Raw genomic sequence first — 9,771 nt, 5'->3', positions numbered from 1 at the left:
ATGAGGAGCTGGATTTGACGACGCGGAGTTGGGCGTGGCACAGAACCAGAAGATGAACTACAGGTCCGGACATAATAACGGCACGTAGGCTGAGATAAAACATTGGCACACAGATCGAGCGGTACTAGTGACACGCAGGCCGGGAAATACTAGTGGCACGTATGCCAAGAGGTACTAGCGGCACGCAGGCCCAGGATAACAATAGGTTGCGCGCCGAAATACAACGACACATAAAATTGGAACAAGGCAACTACGCGAAGGCTGGACCACAACGGGAACGGAATACAATCAAATCAGTGACAACGATAATAGTGGCTAACTCGGTGCTAGGGGAACCGCCGAATCAATATTGAGGAGGCTGCGCTTGGCCATCGAAGACCGAGGGAGAGGGAGGTAGCCCGGAGGCGGTGCTTGGGCTACCAGCGTGCGGAGGGAGGCTGTGCGGTCGACCGACAACTGCCACTGGAGGTGGCGGCGTCGCAAGGGCTAGCGATGGCGGCAGTCTCTTCAAACGACGAGGAGGAATAGAACGTCGGAGGGTTGCCGACATCAGAGGAGCAAGCACGTGTGCTGCTGGCGAAAGGAGAGGCAGCGAAGCGGCTCCAACGTCCTTCCCTTTGTGGAGGGCGGCGGAAGAACAAGCACTCAGAAGCCCTGTCGAGAGAGACCCAACCATAGAAGGAAAAGGGGGCGGCAAGAGATGAAGAAGAAGCTTTCTTCCTTGTTTGCGCCGGCGGCGGGGTTGGCCTGAGGTTGTAGTTCCGCTCGACGACGTTCGTGTCAAAAGGGCCAGAGGAGTCTGCCCATGAGAGGAGAGAAGGGCGACGATGATGTGCTGAGCAACGATCGCAAAGAGACGATGGAGTGGGAGAGAAAGAGAGAGCTGTCGGCGTCGGATGTGACCGGCGTCGGAGATGGAGGAAGTGGCTTCTTCTTCCTTGGTAGCGGCGGCCTCTCAAACTGAATCAGACCCCTCCCAAGCTCGAGATATAGTCTAGTCGTAGAAGAAAGAAGAAGAGGAGAAGAGGTGGTGGCCGGTGTCGGCGAGGAGCGTGAGAGGAGGAAGAAAGCCCCCCCTTCGTTCTTGTTCCCGGTGGCAGCCGAAAACGAGCCCCCCTTCCCCTCGCGCATGAACAGTACCCTAAAAGGGTGCTACAGTGATTTTACCCCATTGCCCCTCCTCCTCTCTTTAATTTCTTCTTTGCCATCCAGACATATCCGTATCACAAGCCTCCCCCTCAAGTCTAGTCGAAAGAGGCACAAGTCCAACTGACTAGACCAAGCCCAACGTAAAACAGAATCGCTATTGAACGTAAACTCATATCACTGGGCTTGTTTTATAACATCGAATGAGTAGCTATAAACGGTCGGCACCAAATAGAGCGACAAAAAAAATAAGTGCTGACCGAGTGACAAAAGTAATACCGAGCAGTGTCGAAAGAGTGATCTGACGAATGTCAAGCGATATCGAGCAGACGGTCGAGAGATGCTGAGTAAAACGATCGAGCGACAATAAATACCGAGCGATCGAAAAGTGTCAACCTAGTGATCTAGAATGCTGAGCGAGTCAAAAGACGATGGGCGAGCGGTGTCGAGCACGTGATCGAGCGACAATAAATCACGATCGGGCGATCGAAAAAATGTCGACCGAAAAAATGTCGATCGAGTGATAGTAAATCATGACCGGGCAATAGAGAGAGTGATGGACGAGCAGAGTCATGAGCGCGACCGAGAAAAATACTAACTGAGCGTCAATAAATCACAACCGGGCAATAGAGAGAATGATGGACGAGTAGAGCCGTGAGCGCGACCGAGAAAAATACTGACCAAGCGTCAATAAATCACGACCGGACAATAGAGAGAATGATGGACGAGCAGAGCCGTGAGTGCGATCGAGAAAAATACTGACTGAGCGTCAATAAATCACGACCGGACAATAGAGAGAATGAGGGACGAGCAGAGCCGTGAGCACGACTGAGAAAAATACCGATCAAGCGACAGTAAATAACGATCAGGTAATCGAAAAAAGGTCGACTAAGAAGTAGAGAGAATGTCTATCAGGTAGAATAAGAATGGGCGAGCGATGTCGAGTGCCCAACCGAGAAAATCATTAAGCGATAGGTCGATCGGCATAAAACGAGTAGCCAAGTGGTACTAGTAAATGGTCGAGCAAACGACCAAGCAACAACGATGAGCGAAACATGAATGGCGAGTGTCGGGCAGAGCAGCGAGTGGAGCGAGTATGATGAGTGCTGAGCAGAGCGACAAGTGAGCGATAAGTGTCGACCGAGCAATAGCGGTGAGCGAAACGCGAATGATGAGTGCTGAGCAGAGTGGCGGGTGGAGTGTGACGAGTGCCGAATGAGCAACAACAGTGAGCGAAACGTGAATGATGAGTGCTGAGCAGAGCGGCGGGTGAAGTGAGCATGACGAGTGTGGGGCAGAGCTGCAAGTGAGCGATGAGTACCGACCGAGAGGTCGTTAGGCGTGAGAGCATGTTCACTTATAACTTGCACTGGGGCGAGAGTCTGGGACATCGACCGGGAGGTCATTGGGTGTGAGAGCATGCTCACTTATAATTCGCACTGGGGCGAGAGTCTGGGACCTGACCGAGAGGTTGTTGGGCGTGAGAGCAGGCTCACTTATAACTCGCACTGAGGCGAGAGTCTAGAGCCCAACCGGAAGGTCGTTGGAGATACTCCGGTCTGAGACCGGTGGTGATACTCTGGTCCAAGACCAGTGGCGATACTCCGGTCCAAGACCGGTGGCGATACTCTGGTCCGAGACCAGTGGCGATACTCCGGTCCGAGACCGGTGGCGATACTCTGGTCCAAGACTAGTGGCGATACTCCATTTCGAGACCGGTGGCGATACTCTGGTCCGAGATCCGAGACCGGTGGTGATACTCTGGTCCGAGACCAATGGCGATACTCCGGTCTGAGACTGGTGGCGATACTCTGGTCCGAGACCAATGGTGATATTCCGATCCGAGACCGGTGGCGATATTCCAGTCCGAGACCGATGGCGATATTCCGGTCTGAGACCGGTGGCGATATTCCGGTCCGAGACTGGTGGTGATACTCCAGTCTGAGACCGATGGCGATACTCTAGTCCGAGACCAGTGGCGATACTCCGGTCTGAGACCGATGGCGATTATCTCGACCCCGAACGAGGGAGGTAAGAGGTGATTTACTGAGATCCGAGACCGGTGGTGATAGCTTGACCCCGAACGGGGGAGATAAGAAAGCCGATAAGTTGGTCCAAGATCAATGAAGACTACTCGACCCCGAACGGGGGAGATAAACAATGAAGTCCGTAGAAGCAAAGCCCGTAACAATATGAGGGAGCAAAGCCTTTATCATAGTTGATCGCGGAGTAGTGTTGACCGACTGAGGATCTATCTCGGTCCCTCCACTCCAAAATACCCGTGAAGTCAAGGAGAGAAATAGTGTCGATCCCATAACTCCCAAATGTCCGCGGAGTCAGGGAGAGAATAATCTGAACCTCGACCGTCAAAGAAGTGAAGCTCATAGTCATATAAGGGAGCAAAATTCGTAGCATTAGAAGGAAGCAGAGCACCGTGGGTGGAGGGAGCAGAGTCTGTAGATGTAAAAGAATGCAAAACAAGTGGAGAATACAGAGAATATAGTAATAATAGAGTGAAGCACCTATAACAGTAAGAGGATGCAGAGCCTTATAGTGAAGGGTGCAGAGCCTGTAGCACACCTGATCGGGGAGCTAAGCCCCTGGTCTCTGATCAGAGAGTAAGGCCCCTAGCCTGTAATCACTAGATCCTGATCGGGAAGTTGTACTGCAAGTCAATGATCGGGGAGCTGTGTCCCTAGTGTATGAGCGGGGAGCTATGCCCCTAATGTCTGATCGGGGAGCTGGGCCCCTAGTGTCCGATTAAAAATCGAAGACTCTAGTCTTTGATCAAGGAACTAAGATCTTACTCTCTTATCAGGACAGTATAATAGATCCCATAATCGTAAAAAGAGAGCAGAGCCCGTAACGTACATAATCGAGGAGTCGCGCCAACCGGTTAAGGGTTGGTCTCGATCCCTTGACTCCCGAATACCCGTGGAGTTAGGGAAAAAAATGTAATGAGAAAACTAACCTGTCGGCCAGCTGATGCTCCAACTCAATTTCTCGACTCCCGAATACCCGTGGAGTGAGGGTAGAAGATAATACGCTCGTCAGGATCCTCCGAGACTTTGATAATGGCAGAGAACCTCCCAACGTCGTCCATCTTCACGTTCCAGAACAGGTGGAGAAGATTCCCACAGACTGCGCCAAATTGATCCTGTCCGGAATCTAAGTTAGACAGATCGCTGGGTGAGGTGGATGGAATGTTGATTGAATTGCGACGTCCAAGAGGAGGGTATACTGAGATAACTTCTATGTTGACCAAGTCTTCAGAAGTCCTTTGGTCAACGTTACCTGCAGCCAGCGACCGGGTCCCCCGGTCCTTGGTACCCCGAGGTTCAAGGCAGATCCAACGAACATATGAGTAACAGGCTAATAATATAATAATGAAATGAAGGGAGAGTGAGTACAATAACGTACCCTGGCCCAGGGGGCGCCCTCGGATGGGACGTTGCTCGAGTTGTTGCGACCCGGAAGAGTAGATGAATGCATTGGACGAGGAGCTAGATCTGACGACGCAGAGTCAGGCATGGCACAGAACCAGAAGATGAGCTACATGTCCGGAGATAATAACAGCACGTATGCCGAGATAAAACATCGGCACGCAGACCTAGTATTAGCGACACGTAGGTCGGGAAATACTAGTGGCACGCAGACCGGGAGGTACTAGCGGCACGTAAGCCCCAGATAACAATAGGTCGCGCGCCGAAATACAACAACACATAAAATTGGAACAAGGCAACGACACGAAGGCCGGACCACAACGGGAACGGAATACAATCAAATCAGTGACAACGATAATAGTGGCTAGCTCGGTGCTAGGGGAACCGCCGAATCAGTATTGAGGAGGCTGCGCTTGGCCATCGAAGACCGAGGGAGAGGGAGGTAGCCCGGAGGCGGTGCTTGGGCTACCAGCGTGCGGAGGGAGGCTGTGCGGTCGACCGACAACTGCTGTTGGAGGTGGCGGCGTCGCAAGGGCTAGCGATGGCGGCAGTCTCTTCAAACGACGAGGAGGAATAGAACGTCGGAGGGTTGCTGGCATGAGAGGAGCAAGCACGTGTGCTGCCGGCGAAAGGGGAGGCAGCGAAGCGGCTCCAACGTCCTTCCCTTTGTGGAGGGCCACGGAAGAACAAGCGCGCAGAAGCCCTGTCGGGAGAGACCCAACCGTAGAAGGAAAAAGGGGGTGGCAAGAGACGAAGAAGAAGCTTTCTTCCTTGTTTGCGCCGGCGGCGGGGTTGGCCTGAGGTTGTAGTGCCGCTCGACGGCGTTCGCGTCGAAAGGGCTGGAGGAGTCTGCCCATGAGAGGAGAGAAGGGCGGCGACGATGTGCTGAGCAGCGATCGCGAAGAGACGATGGAGTGGGAGAGAAAGAGAGAGCTGCCGGCGTCGGATGTGACCGGCGCCGGAGATGGAGGAAGTGGCTTCTTCCTCCTTGGTAGCGGCGGCCTCTCAACTCGAATCAAGCCCCTCCCAAGCTCGAGATATAGTCTGGTCGTAGAAGAAAGAAGAAGAGGAGAAGAGGTGGTGGCCGGCGTCGGTGTCGGCGAGGAGCGTGAGAGGAGGAAGAAAGGCCCCCCCCCCCCCTTCGTTCTTGTTCCCGGCGGCTGCCGAAAACTAGCCCCCCTTCCCCTCGCGCATGAACAGTATTCTAAAGGGTGCTATAGTGATTTTACCCTATTACCCCTCCTCCTCTCTTTAATTCCTTCTTTGCCATCCAGACATATCCGTATCAGATATAATATTTTTTAGTGTACTATGTTACTATTGGAATGAATTTGAAGTGATCTGTTGTGGTTGCAATTTTTAGATGAAAACCTTCTTTCATCGGACAATCCTTTTGGATCTTCTCAACGCAGCAGAATGTATTTGTATCAGCCAATTCAGTTATTCTGTTTCCTAGTCGTGCAGAAGGTGTGAACTGGTTAAATGGATTACACGTTTCAACTTTAATGGCCTTGTGGATCTAACAGCTGCACTCAGACGTCCAGAATGGGAGGGTTGGCAGAAGTCACCATGTTGCTAGCTTTTATCGTAGAAAATTCTTGTAATATTAAACAATGGTTTAAAAATTAAAAAGTGCATGCGTATGTCCAAAGTCATAACATCGTACTCGTTTAACTCTATACACCAATACAGCAAGTTCACATTTCAATACGAGACAGTCTGCGCATCACAAAGCGCGTCATAGTTTACCTCAGATTACGTTTGATGATCCGACATCGCAGGCATGGCAATGGCATCCACTTCCACCTGCATTCGCAGACAATCGTCCAAGTCTCCACTCCCAACGCACTCCAACATGGCTTTTGCATCTAGCTCTCTTCCGTATCTCCACAGGTAGTTCAAGCCAACAAGTAGCTCAGTAATGGCGGCTTCGGTCTTCTTTTGATCTGCGAAATACAGCGTCTGCAGCAGCAGAACGTTTGAGCTCGAAACGGCACTCTGCTGCTGCTCGAAGCTCCGATCGGACTGCCAACGGATCATGTTGTGAGCCAATGGAGCTAGCCATTCCAGTATCCTCGCCACTGCAGCACTCCACTCTGCAGCAAGAACAGGGTCGTAGACAGAGGAAGCCAAATTGGTAGCGTACGATTTCAGCCTGGCTCGCAGCGATGCCTTGATGCTGGTAGTTAGCATGCTGTAGAGGTCATCTCTCGCGTCCGGCCCGATCAAATTGGGGGAGGCCGCCAGCTTCTCGATCACAATGATGACATTAGCATAATGCAGAGAAAGCGCGGCCGCGCCGAGGGTCATCGCCGCAGCGTTCGCCAAATGGGAGGTTGGTTCTGTCTCAAACACTTGCTTAAGGTTGGCCTTCGGGCTTGCGCCATCGGCAGCATTGGACTTGCGAAAGCCAGGCTCTAGAGGTATGCAGCTCTGCAGAACCACCGGCTGGTTGCCACCAATCATGCAACCTCCGAAGGGGCTGCCGGCCACCGGCCACTTTGTGCGGGGACTGTGGCGCTTCCGAACCGGAGGAGGCAAGCCGGCCCTATTGGTTTCTATAGGCCCAGATCTGCTCTCTTGCCGTGGGGGAACCAGCGGCCCTGAGTCGAACAGATGGTGTGCATCGCTATCGGATGAATGCGGAATAACCCCGGCGACGGAGTGGCTGCGGGAGAGGCGGAAGGTTGGCTTCCGGCGGGAAGTGGAGAAGTCGGAAATGTGGGAATTTTTATGTAGTCCGAAGATTCGACTCATCCTGCCAGCGATGGAGAAGAGAGAGCGGCCGAGAAGGCGGACGATGTAATCGTAGGTCCGCACCCAAAGGGAGGCCTCGCGCAGGTACTTCACCCGCTGCCGCTGCCACAGCACCTTTTGCTTGAAATCGACCGCGCCGCCGCTCCCTTGGCGTTGGCCACCGGAATCAGGGTTGGCGAGCATCCGCCGCAAACCCTGCTCCAGTTCCGCCAGCACCTCGAGCTCGTGGTGGAGGTCGGCGCCCGCGGCGATGAACTGCTCCATCTTCTTGACCTTGCGCTCCATCTTGCGGCCAGTGAACTCGAAACCATGGGGGTCGGCCCCGGTCCGGACCAGATCCGCGAAAGCGGCGTCGAACCGCTGCAGCGCGGGGTCGGAGCAGCGGCGGCTGAGGCCGGCGACGGCACGGGCGAGGGCGCAGAGCGCGTCCTCCATCTCCCCCCTCGCCAGCGCCAGGAGGTGGCGATCATCGTCGGCGACGAGCTTGCGCACGCCCTCGAGGCAAAGGGCCTCGTCGCGCATCCGGGCGAAGCAGTCATCGCGAAGGGCGTGCCACAACTGGACGACCTTCGACATCAGACGCGCCACCTCGAAGGCCAGGACGCCAACGGTGGCTACTCTCTCCGGTTCGCCTCCGCCATTCCTCTTCACGAGCCACATGCGGCCCAGCCAAGATTCCGACTTTACCTTCCTCATGGCCAAAGACCTCGACGCCGATGGCGGAGCACACTCCCAAAACGTCAATCGAACGACCGATCACAAGATTTCGGTGGAAACAATAAATGCAGCTAAAGATCTGCAGTAGAAACAGATAAAGATTACAGAAACACTGCACGAGATGTGGAAACAAGTGCAAAGTTGGAATCTTTTTGGTGCTCGCTCGCTTGATCTCTTTGGAGATCAAGTAGGAAGCAACGAGGAAGCTTACTTCCTCTGTGGCTACTGCAGAAGAGCAGGAGGAGATATCGTCGTCGAGGTGGCGGTGGTGGCGCCGCTGCAGCAGAAGGCAATTATTAGCAGCGCCCGCCCGGCAGCTGCGCTGCGCTGCGCTGCCCCATCGTCTTAATTGCGGCGAGGTGAGCCTCCTCGCCCACTCAACTCAAGCGGCGCCTACAAAAGTAGGCAGAAAACATCGGGATTAATATTTAATACGATAATTAGCAAGCGCTTTCAGAACAAGTAAAAAAATCATTGATAGCTTAATCGACTAGTTTAATTCTTTTATGAAAAACGGATTAATGATTTCCGAAAAATAATTTCGACGATCATGAACGAATGACCCTCAATCTTGTCATCTTCTGCTTAATTCTTGCTGGATTTGATGTCGTGTTCTTCTGATACATCTAATCGCTGTCGAGATTTTAGGCTGGCAATTGCTCCACTGATGTAACCTTTATGCCTTCCCATGTTTCGTAGTTAATTAAATCATTAACGTTTTTGCTGGCACCTTTAACGTTTTTGCTCGAAGATGAGGATCGTGCGCCATCCGGTCCGGTTCATTTTAATTTCCCGGGCCAACGTATTCAAGCGAACGCCGGTTTAAAGAGAACCTCCGGTTTCTGCTTCTTCGTCTTCTTTCCCCACCGCCGATGAGGATCCCGAAGCAGAGAGGGCGGCGGCCGTCCATCCTTCCGCCGCCATCGATTCTTTGCAGGCCTAGCGATTGACCTACATCGACTGCTTGGTCGCTCTCTTGTTCTGCTACGGTACGCTTTCCTCTTTCTCCCCTGGAGCATTGTGTTGTTTATGCCATACCTGAACCGTATGCCCCATCGTATCGAGTAGTGTTGTTGACGTCTTCGAGATATCGAAATTATCATTGCCATTTGCGATGGAATCGTTGTAAAAAGTTTCTCTTGAGTCCTATCTGACGAAGTTGATTGTGTTGCTACTTGTTCGTTGGAGCGCTTGACAACGCACAAAGATGATAGCGCCTTTAAAGTGTTTGTGTTAATTTCAGAGCGAACTTAGCTGAACGATACTATGCTTCTTCATTTATGTGCATTCTTAAGGTTGGGCTGCGCTATCTATTGCTAATTGACGTTTGCACAATTTGCAATTTCGAGCTTTCTCGGTCATTCTTTTATGAAATGTACAGAAGCACGCTTGTTGTAGTGTCTATATTAATTTGAAGTGAAAGAGGAAGCTCAGTTGTCTAAGAAACTAGAATCTGTATTTACGAGAGCTATAATGTTGAGACTATATTAGGATCAGTTTGTGTAGGGAGGACCAAAACCTGAGGATCAGTGTGGTTAAGATTTAACATTAGAAAAATGACCTATATCATGCAATTAATCTGTATCAGAATAACTAACATTATTAATATTACTGCTTAGACAGTGGTTCAGCTATGGTTTAATATTTGACTATTTTTGTGCAATGAGCAGGATATCTAAAATTAATATAACTGATGATAAGTTCGTTA

General features: G+C 51.9%; 1 protein-coding gene and 1 long non-coding RNA gene across 2 annotated transcripts; one reads left to right on the top strand and one right to left on the bottom strand.

Moving 5' to 3' along the window:
• Window positions 1–6,232: 6,232 nt before the first annotated feature.
• LOC121981630 lies at window positions 6,233–8,528 on the bottom strand. Its single transcript, XM_042534240.1, has 2 exons — window positions 8,275–8,528; window positions 6,233–8,142 (listed from the first exon to the last, which is right to left on the bottom strand). Exon 2 carries the CDS (start codon window positions 8,040–8,042, stop codon window positions 6,345–6,347), a length of 1,698 nt encoding a protein of 565 aa, XP_042390174.1. The 5' UTR covers window positions 8,043–8,142; window positions 8,275–8,528; the 3' UTR covers window positions 6,233–6,344.
• A 158-nt stretch (window positions 8,529–8,686) lies between these two features.
• LOC121981634 lies at window positions 8,687–9,505 on the top strand. The gene is made up of 2 exons (XR_006111886.1): window positions 8,687–9,052; window positions 9,132–9,505. It is a non-coding gene; the product is annotated as an uncharacterized LOC121981634 (long non-coding RNA).
• The last annotated feature ends 266 nt before the right edge of the window (window positions 9,506–9,771 follow it).

Source organism: Zingiber officinale, chromosome 5A (genome assembly GCF_018446385.1).
Source record: "Zingiber officinale cultivar Zhangliang chromosome 5A, Zo_v1.1, whole genome shotgun sequence".
NCBI lineage: Eukaryota > Viridiplantae > Streptophyta > Magnoliopsida > Zingiberales > Zingiberaceae > Zingiber > Zingiber officinale.
This window is presented reverse-complemented; position numbering and strand designations above follow the sequence as displayed.

Coding starts and splice junctions, on each gene's coding strand:
- LOC121981630 (XM_042534240.1), bottom strand. CDS start 8,042: ATGAGGAAGGTAAAGTCGGAATCTTGGCTGGGCCGCATGTGGCTCGTG.